Source organism: Coturnix japonica, chromosome 3, assembly GCF_001577835.2.
Source record: "Coturnix japonica isolate 7356 chromosome 3, Coturnix japonica 2.1, whole genome shotgun sequence".
Classification (NCBI taxonomy): domain Eukaryota; kingdom Metazoa; phylum Chordata; class Aves; order Galliformes; family Phasianidae; genus Coturnix; species Coturnix japonica.
This window is the reverse complement of record NC_029518.1, coordinates 75,186,197-75,202,567: the sequence shown is the minus strand read 5'-3', so window position 1 is coordinate 75,202,567 and position 16,371 is coordinate 75,186,197. Positions and strand designations below refer to the sequence as shown.

The 16,371-nt window shown below is 41.5% G+C and overlaps 1 protein-coding gene across 2 annotated transcripts; it reads right to left on the bottom strand.

The window, feature by feature from the left end:
• Positions 1–293: 293 nt before the first annotated feature.
• Positions 294–15,603, bottom strand: OGFRL1 (opioid growth factor receptor like 1). Of its 2 annotated transcripts, none has more exons than XM_015859087.2 (7): positions 15,264–15,603; positions 13,894–13,980; positions 13,263–13,341; positions 10,344–10,422; positions 10,185–10,251; positions 9,900–10,045; positions 294–7,694 (listed from the first exon to the last, which is right to left on the bottom strand). In XM_015859087.2, exons 1-7 carry the CDS (start codon positions 15,522–15,524, stop codon positions 6,938–6,940), a joined length of 1,476 nt encoding a protein of 491 aa, XP_015714573.1. In that variant the 5' UTR covers positions 15,525–15,603; the 3' UTR covers positions 294–6,937. The 2 variants fall into 2 exon arrangements, with proteins under 2 accessions (XP_015714573.1, XP_015714572.1); XM_015859086.2 differs by having other exon boundaries at positions 13,263–13,344; positions 15,264–15,602.
• Positions 15,604–16,371: the final 768 nt, after the last annotated feature.

Here is a 16,371-nt window from a genome sequence, read left to right as displayed (position 1 = left end):
GATGAAAATCTTGGTCATGTGGAGATTCAGAGCACCCACAGATTCCCCTATCCAGGAGGAAAAGGGGAACAGGGCTGCTGAAGGACAATCTACATCTGAGCTGGTCGCCACAGAAGTTTGTGGGGCTGGGATGAAACTGCCTCCCCGCTACCCCTCTTTCTCCAATTAAACAAAAGACACATAAAACCCTAATAAGACATTTTAGTAAAGCACACTCTGGGCCTTTCCTCAATGCTCTGCTGTTCGTGGTGGTTCTGCTGCTGACAAATAAAAAGGAGGACCAGAGCCTTTAATGCCCTTCTTTCAGGTGTCAGTACATTTATAGAAGACTATACAAACAAGCGATGAACAGCAATTACACAGTATTAGATGTACACAGCATTTGTACATGTTGTTAAAACAATGCTGCCAAATGAAGAAGCTTTATTAGTTTAGAGATTTTTGGCTGCTGTTATTAAAAATATATTTACCTGAAAGGAACTCCAAGTATTTCATTTTACAAACAAACGACTGAAAATATAGCAGTAAGCAACATAAACTATTGCTTTTTATGTTTGTACAATTTGTTTCTTGGCATAACATTGCCATACAGTTACAGAATTATAAAATATATCTTTAGAGTGCGTTACAAACCCAGAAACTGGTTACCACTCCTACCACATACATATGGTATTGCTGCTACCAAACATGCATGGCATTCTGTAATTGAACAGTGCAAAGGGACACACAAGAGAGCAGAATATCTCATCAAAACAGATACGTAGCTGTTTCAGTTGTCAAGTAAGAATCGTTGGGTCTCCTTTCTTTTTTTTTTCATTTTTAATTATTACAGTTACCACACCTTCTTTTATTAGACTAAGTTTTAACAGTGAAGTGTACAGTAGCTTCAATCTGTATCAGTACAAAACTATACCTCATTATCTGCCACCCAACTCAAACTGCTTAAGGGCAAGCAACAAAGGAACGGGTTAAGACAGAAAAGGAGCAACTAATAACCAGCAAGCATGCTTCAGCAGGTCCCAAAAATATAAATGCCATAACCCATTTTACTGCAAACAATAAATTTCACGCTGCTAGCCACAGTAGTAAACACATTCAGTATATTTCACAATAAACCTCAGCTGATGAATATACCACTAGATTTGTAAGCAAGGTAGAATTAAGAAGTGCCAAGTTCCTAAGAAGAAAGAGTCTTCTTTCAGAACAATTTGCCAATTCTCACATTTGTCATTTTATAGAGAACAGCTTTATGCTTTTGAAATAAAATAAAGATAGAAGTGATTAGAAGTGCAAAGCCACAGGAGGTCTCCCCTCACTTGATCTCCATAGCCCTTGAACTATCTTTTAAGAGCCCACTACATATGGCATGTATTAAATATTTTCTTTAAAATAAACCCTCAATTTCTACTATAGTCTTAAGAGTAAGTATACTAAAAATGTGGGCTGTAAAAGAAATAGATTTCAGGAAAATAAACGGTTCACAGATGTTATAGAGACACAATTTACATTCCCCTTGGAGGACTGCATTTACATACATGTGAACAGTGACTCTACTATTATGGTCCCAATTGCAAGATGAAAGGCGAGTGGAGTCCATCTGTAGGCCTTTTGACTCTTCATTTTAAAGCTCTTTTTGACAATGAGAATACTATTTGAGCAGTTACTATATTCAACCGCAATTGGAAATGGAGACTTGCATCAAAATTAGTTACTGAAACATGGAATGAGGAGTATGGTTCTCAGCACACCCCAGACAGGATTTTTGTCTTCTACATAATCATGTTGCATCATTTATGCTCGCCCAAATACATGCTTTTATTACTTGAGTTCAGATCCAGCATCACCTTGACAGACACCAGCTAAGAAAAGGTTTTCCCACTGACTGATCTTGCTTTCACACCAGTAGGAATGCTACTCACTTCTGGATTTGGAATCTGACTTCCAGTACTTTATACTGGGAGGATATATGTATAAACTTTTATTCTGAAGGGACGAGTAAGATAACATTATCATCAGCACTGGACAAGTGACATTTTCTGCCTAAGCGGGTATCTTATTAGAATTTCCAAAGGCTTTTAAAAACAGCAGGAAATGTACTACTGTTCATCTTACAGTACTTGCAGTAATTGTGTTCAAACACGCTAGCGATTCCTGAATAAACAGATTGGAGATGAACAATAGATTACTTTTGCCAAACAAAACAAAATTAAAACATGGAGCTCACTGCCAAAAGGGACTGTCAAGGCTGAATCACGGGGGATTAAAACTAAACTGCATGGAGGAAAAAAAAAAGCCTTTATCTTTCCTTGCACACCACAAACTGTTGGTGGCCATCACTGCTCACAGGATACAAGGTTCGTTATATCTTAGGTTATAATCTAATGTACACTATTAACACGATTTTGTCAATTTTGTTAATGTATAAATTTCATTCACATTTTTGCATCCTACCCATAAATACTACTTTTGTCCGGAAAATTAAACATATTACCTTTAAATGTACGGCATAATTACGGATACGCATTCACTTAGATACGTATTTTACCATAATTTCTGATTAGTTTTGCATTAACATACTTATGATCACTTGCTTTTTAATAAGAATGAGCAATACCGTATCTTCTAAAAGGAAAATGCTTTCCAGTTCTATGAAATTATTTTTTCCTAAATACTGCAATATCATCTTGGGCAATATCACATCTAAAAGGACTTGCCTCTTAGCCGTAATCAGCAATAGGCATGGTTAGAAACTGTCTATGGCAATTCATTTTGTATCACAAATACTAGCACAAAAGGCTGTTACCAAGCAGCCTCTTCACAACAGGTGAACCAGTAGCTCTTTATTCCCCCTTGCTTCTCAGGCTCTAGACAAATCATTACTGCCACAACTGTCAGGAAAAGAAAGGGGCACAAAATGATTCAAGTAAACAGACATAAATAAATTTTATTTAAAAAAAAAAAAAAGAAAAGAAAACAAGCCATTTTCCATTTAAAACTCTTTGACTTACCTTATAGGTAATTTTGATATCCATCAAAGTTATACAAAGCTTATAAGGTCTGTAATCTTTCTGAGTTTAGTAGATATATATAACTGTAGATTGTTAGTATCTTCCTGGAACAATTCACAGAGGTTTATATTGGGTTACATGAAATATTAACCGTGATTATAGAAATGCTTTAAGAAATTTTTAGAAATACATTAGACTGCTGTTAACTTAGGGCAGGAAACTGAGGAGCTGGCCAACCCACAGAACAGCTCTCAAAGGGTTATTGCAAATATATTTAGTACCCTTCAGGATCATACTTTTAAATACAAGCAATAGACACCAAGAACTCGGTCCTGCCCCTAGACATGTGCACACATGTATGTGCTCTTCTTATCTGAATGGCTAGTGGTGCACGCCTTGTGAATCCAAGCTTTCAGCCTGCATGCTACACCAACCTCAGGTGCTGAGGCATAGTTACATCCCCATAGGTAGGGCACGAAGATGGAACTGATCTTGAAGTGCTGTATTGTTGGCTGCCTTGTACAATTGCCTTCACTTACATGTATGCACTCATGAGCATTTTGCCAAGTCACACATTCATGTACCTGACAAAAGGGTACAAAGAATCAAATTCACAGACCTGTGAATACGTTCACTTTTCACTCAGTAGCAGAGGCTGCTCAGGTGTAAGAACCCCTAAATGGGAGGTTCCATCCAATTAATATGTGAATAGCTCAGGTTCTAGTAAAACACTGGGCCAACACATTATGATAGAAGTACACAGAAATCCCTGAATATTTAAGTGCACAGCAAGATTAAAACAAACAAAAAAAATCTAGTTTAATAGTGAGCAAGTGTCCTGACTTTGTTTGCACGCACGCTCAGTTGCTGAAGTAATAGTTAAATAATAAAGTATTGGCATTTATGAGAATGCTTGAAAACCTGAAAGCCAATACTTACCTAACAAGCACAGGGTGCTTCTAGCTGCCAAGGACACGAGTCTGTAATGAAATGTATCACACCCATTTGGTCCTCAAAAATCTCAGTGGGATGCTACACATCCATCGCTCTGCAATGAATCCCTCATTCGAGCACTTGCAAAATCATGACACAACTCCTCTATGAAAATTATGATACACCATCACATTTTACACAGAGCAAATTTGTCACTTAAAGCTGAAGAGTCTCATGGGAGACACTTCAGTCTGCTGACATGGGTATAAGACAGTTTACAGAATGAAGGAGGCCATCTGACACAGAATACTTTCCTCATCCCAAAGTTCTTCACAGGTAGTTGACACATCACTACTGTTCTCACCTCTCTCTTTAATAATGATGATAGAAATATACTGAGATGGGGATTTAAAAATAAAAAGTTAATACAGGTACAAGTTGCAAAGTTCCCAATTCTATTTTCAGACACACTGGACCATTAATGCACACAGCTCTGCCAATTAAAAAAAAAAAGTCAATTTTTACATTAAGTACTTAATTAAAAGTGGACAACCAACAAGCACGTGCAGGGTAGGTGCAAGGCATATCACAATAGCAGAATAACATACTGCAGTGAAGCTTTTTGGGTGTGCATCCCACAGAAAGCTACAACGAGCTTTCTGGTTAAAGAGCCGTATTTCTCTTCCTGTTGCTGTTCAGAAGTCAAATGAAGGCAAATCTCCTGAGATCGTGTTCAAATTACAGTATAAATACAATAAAACCCCTACTGACTCCTATTCCACTTGAACACTATGCAATTTAAAAATAAATAAATAAATGTTTTACCTCAATAGTGAAGCCTAGAAATTGAAGGTTCTGCATAACTAGCTTATATTTCTGTTCTTCATACACAGTGTAAATTTTCCCTATGCCATTCAAGTAATAACCACGTTAAAACAACGCTATTAAGTTGACATGGTTAGGCACTCGAGATTTAAAAAGTCTTAGGCAGAACACAGAACTGTCCTCTCTGAGTCTATGTGTAGGGCTGGAGTCTTCAACTACGTGGACTAATATTATCTAAGCATTTCCTGCCCTCTTCTGCTCAGAAGGTCAGGGTCAAGCATGAAAAAGGGGATCCCTGCTTTAAGACCAGGGCAGTTTGAAGGTCGTTCTCAGCACCAGCTGAGTTGTCCATCTTTCATGAAGCACTGACTGGGAGGGAATTCTCTTGGACATTTCCATTCAGACAGACTTGATGCCTGTTGAAAAACCTGGGCTACCCTTAAAAGACAAACAAACAGAAACACAACAGAAAACAGACATTTACACCCTTTCCTTACAAGAAAGCACAGAAAAAGTAGAAATATAACTTCCCTCTGTCTCTTTTGGATGGAAAGAGCTTAATCTTTCTCCACTGGTATGAAAATCTCTAATTACAGCTCTGCTTGACCCCAAGAAACAAAGCTACCTAGGGAAAGAAGGAGATTATGCACTGCCATAATGGAAATTAGGGATAGAGAAAAATACAAGACATTTCATCTATGTTTTTAAACCCCTGAAAGACTGTCATTTTGAGTGACAAGACTCGAATGAAGTCCTGCAGCACTCTGACACTCTAACTATAGTCAGGTACTTGCTTTATAATATTTCATCAAAAATACATTAGAGGCAGTGGATAATATATACATTTTAAAATAGAAAATACATACAGTAGACTATTTTTAGGACTGTAGAAAGCATGAGTTCTACCTGCACTACATTTTAATCCATATGGTATACAGTTAACTTGCTGGGTAGCATCTTACTTGACTGAATGGCACGAAGTTAGAAACAGATGCTCAGGCAAATCTCATGGTCTTTAAGTAAACAAAACTGGGAAAGATATAATTGAGAAATTCCTATCTGCTGGGCTCTAGTCAGGCTGCAAACGGGCTTTTCTCAGTTCTCAGCCATTAAAAAGTAAAAAACATCTAAAAGAAAGCAAATACTTGAAAATTCCTTTCACTTTATAAACCAGCAGGACTGGCTTTCTACCACAGGCCAGCATCAGAAGATTCTGCACTGTACAGACCTCACCCAAATTTAGTTCAGATTCAGCTGGACAGGCCAGGTGACATTTCCTCCAATGGCTTTGATGGCTAAGCAGTGTTTTGCTAAGGGAAAAAAAAACATTAAAATAAACAAACAATAAAACAAACAGAAGTGCTTTGGAGCTGCTGGTGGTTGACGCCCAGGGAAAGGGGCTTTCCAGCTACCAAAACCAGCTGCTGATCAACAGAGAGCTTTCATGCTGAGACCAAATCTAAGAACGACTCTACCTCACAACCCAAATTAGCAGAAGCAGCAAAAGAGGCATGAGAAAACATTAAAGAGACTAAAAGATAAAGTGCAACTTTCCTTGTACACAAAAGCTGTGTATACAGCTGTGTTAAACATCCGTGTGATGTAACGGCTATCCAGCTGCATAGGATGTTTCAAGATCTATTGTCTCAGACAAGGGTGCTAATCTAAGGTAAAAGATGCTGTGCAAATGCTGCCATTCAACACGAACACAGTTCCTAAGGAAAATCCACTTGTGACCAATTTTGCTCTTGAAATAATTTCTAGTCATTTCATACAAACAAATCAACACCGAAAACATATTGAAACAAATTTCAATTGAGATGTTCTAAGACTTAGTAGAAAATTACATTTTAAATAAATAAATAAGTAAATGCTGGATGAATTTTTGGGGAAAAAGTGCTTTTTTTTTTCTTATGCAATATATCTGGAAAACATTATGAACTCCTAGGCTTTGAATTAACACAATAGTTTTAAGTAACTACTCTTGATTCTCATCTGATAAACTGAGATTAAAAAAAGCAAAATTCATTAGCGTAACCGAAGCCTAATCTGATGCATTCCCAACAAGCATGAACATTTTATACTAGATTAGATGTAAGTTTCACACGGAATGAAAAAGTGATGAATAATTTGCTTCATTCATTATGAAACAAAGACTTTTAACCTCAGATTCATAATTTGATCTCATCGTTGGTTTTTGTGGTGGTTCCCCCTGAAGGCGTATCCTTTTCAAGGTTATCCTGCAGATCTGACGATACGTTATTTGAACAATTCTCAGTGTCACATAAAGATTTATCTGTAACGCCTGGATGATTTCCACAGTCACTGTTCATATTTTCATCATCCTTTTTGGAATGAGAAGCGTCCTCTTTTTTGTCTGAAGGATCAGGAGTTTCTTCTGACTTTGAAAGCTGACCACTATCGGTACCGCTGTTCTTTTCACCGCTCTGCTTAACAGCATCACAGTTCATTTCTTGTTCATCCTGATCATTTTCTTCTCCACTTTTTGTGAGTTCTACTTTTCTCTCTTCAGTTGCTTTACTAGCTGAGGTTCCGCTCGTGGATGTATTCTTAGGCTCTTTCAGTTTCTTATGCTTAGAAATATAACTACTGTGAACAGAAATTGGAGATGCTGGCTTTTTGTTTGTTTTGCTTCCCTCTGACTTCAGTTTTCTTGGTGGTCCCCAGATAAAATGCTCTGACGGTGTATAATGTTGCTGAGCAAATCTCAGGAGCTTTCTCCTTTCTCTTCTGTCTCTAATAGTATACACAAAATATTCTAGAGCACTCTGCTTAATATTGGGAATGGTATCTTCCACAAGAGCTTCATGGAGAATAAATTTTACCAGGGGAGATTTGAAACTCTCATAGCCAAGTTCACCGAGACTTTTCAGAATTCGAGTGATTCTCAAGTAGTTGTGTTGAGACCTTTGAAAGAAAAGGTTATAAAAATCCACTGAATCAGAAAAGAAAAAGACTTACAGAAACAGAACTGGAAATACAATTTCTCATTCAGTTTTAATCACTCAAGATATATAGCTCAGGCTTTGTGTAGTTTTATTTCTCACAGCTGATGAAGCCTGCTAGTACCTCCTTTGCAAGGATGCTGGAATTGAAAATTAATGTCTGCAAAAGGCACTGAGGAAGTAGGAGAAATAAATTTCTCTTGTGAAATTTCTTCTGAAGTGTGGAGTCCCTTGTAAACACATCTACGTAAACAGCATAACTTAAACACCTAAAATTCACACAGCAGAAGTTAGGTTAAAAGAATCAGCCTGGAGAAGAGAAGGTTGCGGGGTGACCTCATTGCAGCCTTTCACTACCTGAAGGGAACTTACTCCCAGGAGGGGAGTAAACTCTTCAAAAGGGCTGATAATAGCAGGACTAGGGGAAATGGTTTTAAGTTGAAGGAGGGAAGATTTAGGTTGGATGTTAGGGGAAAGTTCTTTACTAGAAGTTCCTGGAACAGGCTGCCCAGTGAGGTTGTGGATGCCCCGTCCTTGGAGGTGTTCAAGACCAGGCTGGATGGGGCCCTGGGCAACCTGATCTAGTAAATGTGTATGTTTGGTGGCCCTGCTAGGCAGGGGGGTTGGAACTACATGATCCTTGAGGTCCCTTCCAACCCGGGTAATTCTGTGATTCTGTGAATCACAACTCCTGATTTGAAGTAGTTTAGCTGCTCACTAGTGATATAATGAGTAGCTACATAGTAGTGTGTATACAAACAAACTCTCATATAATTACTTTGTATTATAACAACGTAGTAATTACAATGTATGAATGTGCAGTGAGTGACATTTGGGTCTCTTGGAACCCGATTTTATCTGCGGCCTGACTCCTCATGTCCCTGTTAGCTGGCTCAGAAAATTTGAGTGAAATGAGTAACAAATTATCCTTATTATTCACTCAGATTTAGCCACCAGCAATCCTAACTTAAGAAAAAAGTTTTCATTTAGACTGGAGAGTAAAATACTGCAAGAAAACTACTAAATTTAGTGCAAACTTACTCTCCCCATAATGATGAAGTAAGGTGACAAACAGTCTGCTGATGAAAGCCAAAGGTAAGGTTTGACTCAATACACGTCTAAGCCTCTCCACTTAAGCACTGTAGTTAATTAGTATCAAATTCAAAGTAGAACATATTTTGAGGAGGGAGGAATGTTTTTTTTACACAGCTTCCACACAGGCATGGGGAATTCGATTTTTCTCAAGAAAAATAACATACGTACAAAGACAAACACCCCATTCCCTATAACTGAGAAACTGAGCTTTAGGATCAATTGACTGGAATGCACTGTCCAGGGAGGTGGTGGAGTCACCGACACTGGGGGTGTTCAAGGAACAACTGGACGTTGTGTTGAGGGACATGGTTTAGTGGAAGCTATTGGTAATAGATGAACGGTTGGACTGGATGATCTTTTAGGTCTTTTCCAACCTTGGTGACTCTATGATTCTATGACAGCATTCCATAGCAAGACAGACAAATAATTGTGGAACTGTGATCTTCTTCAGCACCACCTCAAGTTGTACTTGCACAGAATGCAATGACATCAGCCCCTTAAAAGGCAAGAAGCACAACCAAAAAAGAGGACTTCAGGACCTCCTGGGTTTCTGGGAAGACCTGAAAGTGGCATTTCAAAATCTGAAGGGGGCTATGAGAAAGGAGACAGATTCTTTAGTAATAAGACAAGGGAAAATGGTTTCAAGCTAAAAGTGGGGAGATTTAGACAAAATATAAGGAAAAAGTTTTTTACAGTAATCATAGTGAGGCAGTAGAACAGGCTGTACAGAGAGGTGGTGGATGCCCCATACCTGGAGAGATTCAAGGTCAAGCTGAAAGGGTCCCTGGACAACCTGATATAGCTGTGGATGTCTCTGTTCATTGCAGGGGATTTGGACTGGATGACCTTAAAGGTTCGCTTCAAACTCAAAAGATTCTGTGATATGATTTTAAGATTCAAAGAAAGGGGAAGGAAGAATGTACACATACAGACACAAACTAGACATTCAGCATTTCTTTTTATCTTTATCCTGGCAATCTTTGGGAAAATATATCTTCCCTCTCTCTAGGAAACAAAAGACTGAAGAGATTCTACAGCAATTCTAGAGCGTTGAGTGCATGTCATTACTTACTCATTCAAATGCTGAAATCTTTCTTGCCAGTTAGCAGCTCGTGCTACGTTTCCAGTTTTATCAATCAGTTTTATTCCAAAAAATTCCAGCATCATTTTGTAAGCCAAAAGGAATCTTCTAATTGCTTCTTTTGTTTTCTTGAACTCCTAACAAAGAAAACATCCCAAATTCAAAGTGGCATTAAAGCAAGTACCTCTGCATTGTATAAAAACAACTCTGCATAACAAGAAGTAGTTACGCATCAATATTAATGTGATGGTTTGTTTTAAGCTGAACTTGTATTACCTCAATTTCATATGTAGTTAATTCTTTCGCATAGAAGTTCAGACCTTGTTCCCTCAGCGGGAAAAGCCTGTTAAAAGACACAATGAATTACAGCCGACAGTACATAAATACTTGATCCATTTAATTCTTTGAAATAGAAACAGGCAGTAAGTGACCAACCACTGTATGTACGTGTGGTTATGTTCCAGTTTTTCATAGTCTCCTTTCCATTTGTTTAGGACTTCTTCAATATAAACTCCTGCATAAAAAGAATTACAAAACACTGTTAGGTAGCCACCAAGACCAGCTTTCAGCTACATAAAGTAAGTACATGTCAAGCACATCATATTGACAGAATACATGCTTCAATTTTCTCTCACATACTGTGTAAAATAAGGTCTATTAAAAACTAATTTATTTAGTTGCTGCAACTTAATTAAAAACAAGAGTTTTATCAAATTTTAATTTAAAAAATAAAATAAAATCAATGGGATTGAAACACCTGAGGGTACACGACAATAACTTAAAGAAATACAATTTTCAAAATATTCTCATTTTTCTAGTTTTCTTTATCACACTGACTGCTAATCGACAAACCACTTTAGTATATTATTGAAACATAAGTCAACCGCCATTGCTTTAACACAAGAAAGGTCTGTGTATTTATCATCTTAGTAGAATAAGGCCTCAAGACTTCGATAAAGCTTTCATTCTAGGAATCTTTCTAGCTCCAACTAATGTTAAGATCTGAAAATCTATGGCCAAGTGCATTGACGCCATTGCTATAAATTGGAGCTTGGAGGCTCAGGTCAAGCTCATCAAATGGAAATCTCAGCTTTTAGTAGTCTGAAAACAGTTGTGGCATTTAGTCAGTGCCTCTTGCAATGACAGGGTAACAAAAAAAAAGGAGGCAAAATACACCAAAAAGAAAATTAATCATTCTCCACATCGAGACCACAGACAAGAAATTCAGTTACAGACCGGACACATGCATACAAGGATATAACTTGTTCCAAAATCTATGCTCTCTTCCCATAAACTGCCTATATTAGCATATTTTTAAGTCTGAAACCAGCAGTTCAACCATGGCAGCACGGTCTCTCCCGAATTCAAATAGCACAGGAGTGACCTAAAAAGCCCAAAGTGCCATTTGCATAGTCTCCTATTACACATGGGATATCTCTGCCTACTGAAATTTTCCATGTCAGTCCCAGTACCAAGTGAAAACTCCCTTTGTACTTAAAAGAAAAAATAAATAAATAGAGAAAGTAGTCTAGGAGATAAGAACACAAAGTTCACAGCGCAGGCAACGCTGGAAAAGGATCGGACTAACAGGCTCTCCTGCCCCATCACATCCCACAGAACTTGTAAAGTAATTATGTTTCAAGTATCAGAAAGCTTCGCACTGATTTCCAAGCACTAAACACAGGGTAACTCAACAGTCTGAAGGTCGTGGAATTAAACTTCAGATCTAGGATTGCCCTACCAATTTCTTGTCTTTCCCTCAGTAACATTCCCCACTAGTAGAGCCCATAATGCACTAGGTTAAACTCCCTCTAAATACTCTCTTGGACCTGGGGCTAGGTTGAGGTAGTAACTATTCTTTACCATTCACAAAAACACCATATCTCCTTCCTTTTCCAGCCCTTAAAGGATCACCCCAAACGCTTTCTGTTTCAGGCTCACATAGTCCTCTGAACTTTTCCCTTTTTTTCTTTACCTGCTCTCTGCAAGTGAATTTGCTGGTAACTCACAGATCTAACATTTTCCATCTAGCCAAGCTAAAAATGAAGTCTTCAGCATTAGCCTCTGTATATCTAGATCTAAAATTCAGGATTATTATCTTTCTTCTGCATAACCTGACTTATCTCACTTGCTGAGGTTATTATCACTCACTACCTTGCCTATCAACAGCTGTCATTTTCAACCTTCCAGGCTATACTGACATCTTTACATCTTTCTTTATCATGCTTCATCTTTCCATCAGAATTTAGGTGTTTCATCTCAACGTTGTTTTTCTTGACCTTGAAAAGTGCATTGTTGCCACCTTTACATCTACTTTGAATGCTGCTGAGAACACGTTTCTAGACAACAGCAGTGGTTTTCTTTTAAACTTCACAATGATTCCTTTCTTTTTTTGCTTTGTGTTCGTCCATTGTGGAGTCTGTGAAGTCCCTTTCTGTAACCAGGGGAAAAAAAAAGCCAAAAGCTACATACCTTCACTTTAAGTCTTTTGTGATCTGTCCCATCCTACCATGTCACAACCTATTTGCTGCTGAGAGATTGATTCCTGCCTCTGACCAGCCCTCAACAGCAGCCTCCACTTCTCACTCCTTATGTATTCAAATACACACTTTTGTATTTCAGCTCCTCTCACGCTGAGAAAATCTCCCTGCAAACACCTTCAAAGTAACCTCCTCATTCTTTCAGAACTCTGCTGCTTGAAGTTTGTTGTGTTTTTTGTCAATGGCTGAGCTCTAACGCACCAAGACTCCTGCCTATCGTTTTAACTGGTACTGTTTTATTGTCTTCTTCTGCTTCCCTCATCTGTCTGCAATCAAAGTATGAGGGACAAGAGGACAACACACTCTCTAGAGCAGGGTTTGTCATCTTCCAGCTTGTTCTGTGTTTGCACAATGAGAGTCCTGCTTTGTTACCAGAACTACCAGGGACTTTTGATTATTACAGCAATGATAACAAAACAATTTCTCACACATGAGGAAGTAACAACACATTGATGTGGTGCTAGGAATAACACCCTGATCCCCATCGCGTCCTTTTAAACAGTAAGAGTTTGCTAAGCATGGTGGAACAGCTTTATCTTTGTTTAACAACAGGCAGCACCACTAGTGTAAATGTGTTGTGCTAACAACATCTCATCGTATTTTTCAGCACAAGAAAAGCACCACAGGTCTAGAGTAGAAGCAAACTTTGGTTTAAGCATCATCATCCTGTGCATTATCAACGTGCTAGTCCAACATGGGAGGTTCAAATCACACAATATGTAGCCAGACACTTCTAATTTATCATCACTGTGAAAATACCTGTCTCACTCTGTTATTGTTATGGGTGAATGTTCAACTGTTACAGATTACTCACCGTCAGGCTTAAAAGGGATTTTATTTTTGTAAAAGCGGAGATTGCACAAGTCATTTTGGTATCGAAGATCTTTAAAGTTCTGCTGAAAGAAAGAAAACGGGGCATTATCAGTCTACAAAACAGAACCCGCTACTGAGAATACCCACAAAGTGACATTCTGCTCTTTGAGTAATTTGAGGACAATAAAGGTTCTGCACTTTAGAAAAGTGGAAAGAACTTCCAGGTTCGGTTCAGGGAAGCAGTTTAAACATCTGCTACTTCCTTCTGACCGCCTTCTTCTCCTACCAAGGAGAAACAGCAAGCACAGCAGCACCTGGATTTGTGGCTCAAGGAACTTCCAAGAGACAAATAACCCATTATTCTATGTACCCTGTTCAATATTCAATGCATACAGACCTTTCTGGGATTCTGTCACTCTTCCCAAGCTTACACACCTTATGTATGTGCGCTTACAATGAAAAGATGCTGCCCTTGTTTCATTCCCCACTCGCCAACATATGTCGGGCTTTTCCGGCAGCTTTATGACTACCCTTATTTCTCATGTTTATTAAGCATTGTTGCATTCAGGACTTTCCAGGCTGTGTGCTGCTCTCTACTAAAAAGAGAATTCCAAACCATAAAATATTCTTACTGGATACTGATGTCGGTACTTGTATAAATCCCTTGCTGCATAGAAGCTTCTCTTTGGCTTGGCTGTCAGCTCGGTTCCATCACCGCTCTGAAACATTTAAAGAGTAGATAATAATGATATAGAAACAAAACCAAACACTGAACCTGAGTAATATTAAAGTAAAGTTTAAAACCTAGTAAGAAACGCCACTAAAGCCCCAAAGGAAAACCTGCAGAGAGAAAACACACTTGTACAAGGCCTTGCCCTGAACAGCAGCTGTTTGCTATGACCTGAAACAAGCAGCACACATCAAGGTCAATGGAAACCACCCCACTGACTGGGCAGAATGCTGGAAAAACCACCATGTGTTGAAGAAAAAGGTGCATTGCTCTACAGAGAATTCAACTTGCTGCCAGCCACTTTATTTTCCACAGCACTTTCTTATAACTAATACTATAAACAGCTTTATTACTATACCGTAACAAAGGGACTTGGATTGTTTAATTTACTAAAACAAGTCTATATGCTAAGAGTAAAGGTCAAACGAGGGAGTAAAAAGAGTAATTGCACACCTTGCCACATGCATGCAATAGGTTAAAGCCACATCTAAAAAGGGAAATTCCCGTGATCACAATTGCCTTTATTATCGTCCACTCATTGCTTATCAGTATGACATTACTGACTGGCATTTGTTTCCATGCAGCTCGACTTTAACCGCAGGCAAAGCGTGCTTACCTGAGCTAGCAATAGCCCCTGATACAGGCATCAGCATGCCACTAGTATTGTGTATCAAGTAGAAATAAAAAGATAAATGCTTATACTTGTATAATTGCGCACAGTGGTGGTTTGTAAGCCAAAAACACCAGACCCAAAGGATCCACCTCGCATTCGGGGCAAACTCCAGCGACACTGATATCCAAGCAGCGCTGTGGTGCGTTATGGCTGCGGAGAGACCCCCGCTCGAGAGCCGGCGGGTGCCACGCCTCCCTGCCACGCCTGCCCCAGCACTCCGGCTCTTCAACCATTCGATCCCGAGGCCAAGTTCCACACTAAACGCAACGTAAGGCAGAAGCTGTGCTGGAAGCAGGAGCAGCGCTATTCCAGGGCCGGCGGGGTACGACCCACCTCACGGCCCCGCAACCGCGAGCGGCCAGGCCCGAGGGATGGAGGCGGGCTGCCAGCGGCCTCTGCCCCGCCCGAGCACCCGCGTCGTTCCTTCCGCACCCTGACACGACGCCTCCGGCCGGGAACAGCCCGACCTCCCCTCGGTCTCCCCGCCAGCGGTTCCGCAGGTCGGGGCGTCACACCGTCTCCCTCCCTCTCCTCCCCACCTCCTCCCGGCCCGCCGCAGCTCGGGGCCGGACCCGGTGGTGCACCAGCGCGGGCGGTACCTGCTCGGGGCCGCCGCTGTCCCCCTCCGCCCGCTCCCCTTGCTCCGGCGGCACCGGGGGCTCCTCGGGCCGATCGTCAGCGGCAGGCGGCTCTTCCCCGCCTCCCGCGGCGGTGCACACCCCCTCCTCCTCCTGCTGCTGCCGCCGCGGCTCCCCGCCGGGCTCCGGCGCCTCGGGCTCCGAGTCGGTCTCCCAGGTGGAGTCGCAGTCCTCCACCGTGGTGGGCTCCTTGAAGCTGACGCCGCTCAGCAGGCCGCCCATCGGGCAGCGCCGTGCCGCCGCCGCGCCTCCCGGAGGCCGCGGAGGCCGAGGGCTGGGAGCGGCCGCCGGCTGCCTACGGCTGCGGCATGGCGGGGCGGGGCCGGGGCCGCCGGGGCCGCTCCCCCGCCCGGCCCCACAGCCCACAGCCGGGAGCGGGGCGGAGCTGAGGGGTCGGGGCTTCCGCGGGTGGCGCCCGGGCAGAGGGGAGGGGGCTCGGCCCGGCGTCGGGATGCGGGGCGGTGCTGCGGGGCTGGAGGGGCTGTGGGAGAGCGTTGGTTGTCGGCGCCGTGCTCAAGTTGTTCTTAGCGAGGAGAGCTCGGCGCCCGCCGGGACCGAGCCGAGACTGGTGCGTGTGGAGAAGATGGCAGCTCCTGCTGCGGAACAGCTCGTTTGTGACCAGCAGCGTACGGACACGGGCTGCACGGCGTACGGGAACGGTTCCTGTCAGGAGGACAGGAGGGCTGAGGGAACGCGATGTGCTTCCCAGCGGTTTCTGGTCTTCCTGAAGTCCCTCAGGCTTCAGGGATAAAAGTGGCATGGCAATGCAGGGCGGGTTTGGCTGGGTAAGGCAGGGAGCTTAGTGCTTGGCTACAGCGTGCGGTTTGGACAGGAGCACTGCCTGGAGTGTAGAGCTGGTGAGATGGAGGCTCATCTTGTTGTCAACTCGGGATTCAAAATGTGCTCTTTGCATCTAACCAGAATTGCCAGGCCTTGATTCACACTCACCAGCTCTGCCTTCTTCCCTGCAGGCTGCTTGTTGGTATCCAGTGTATGGAGCACTGCTCAGTGCTGACCAGCTCAGCTTGCCCTGCTGTTACAGCTTTTATCTGTGTTTCCCACATCGACT

Coding starts and splice junctions, on each gene's coding strand:
- OGFRL1 (XM_015859086.2), bottom strand. CDS start 15,524: ATGGGCGGCCTGCTGAGCGGCGTCAGCTTCAAGGAGCCCACCACGGTG. Junction 10,046..10,184: donor TAACTACATATGAAATTGAG/GTAATACAAGTT, acceptor TTTCTTTGTTAG/GAGTTCAAGAAAACAAAAGA. Junction 7,695..9,899: donor AGATTTCAGCATTTGAATGA/GTAAGTAATGAC, acceptor TTTCTTTCAAAG/GTCTCAACACAACTACTTGA.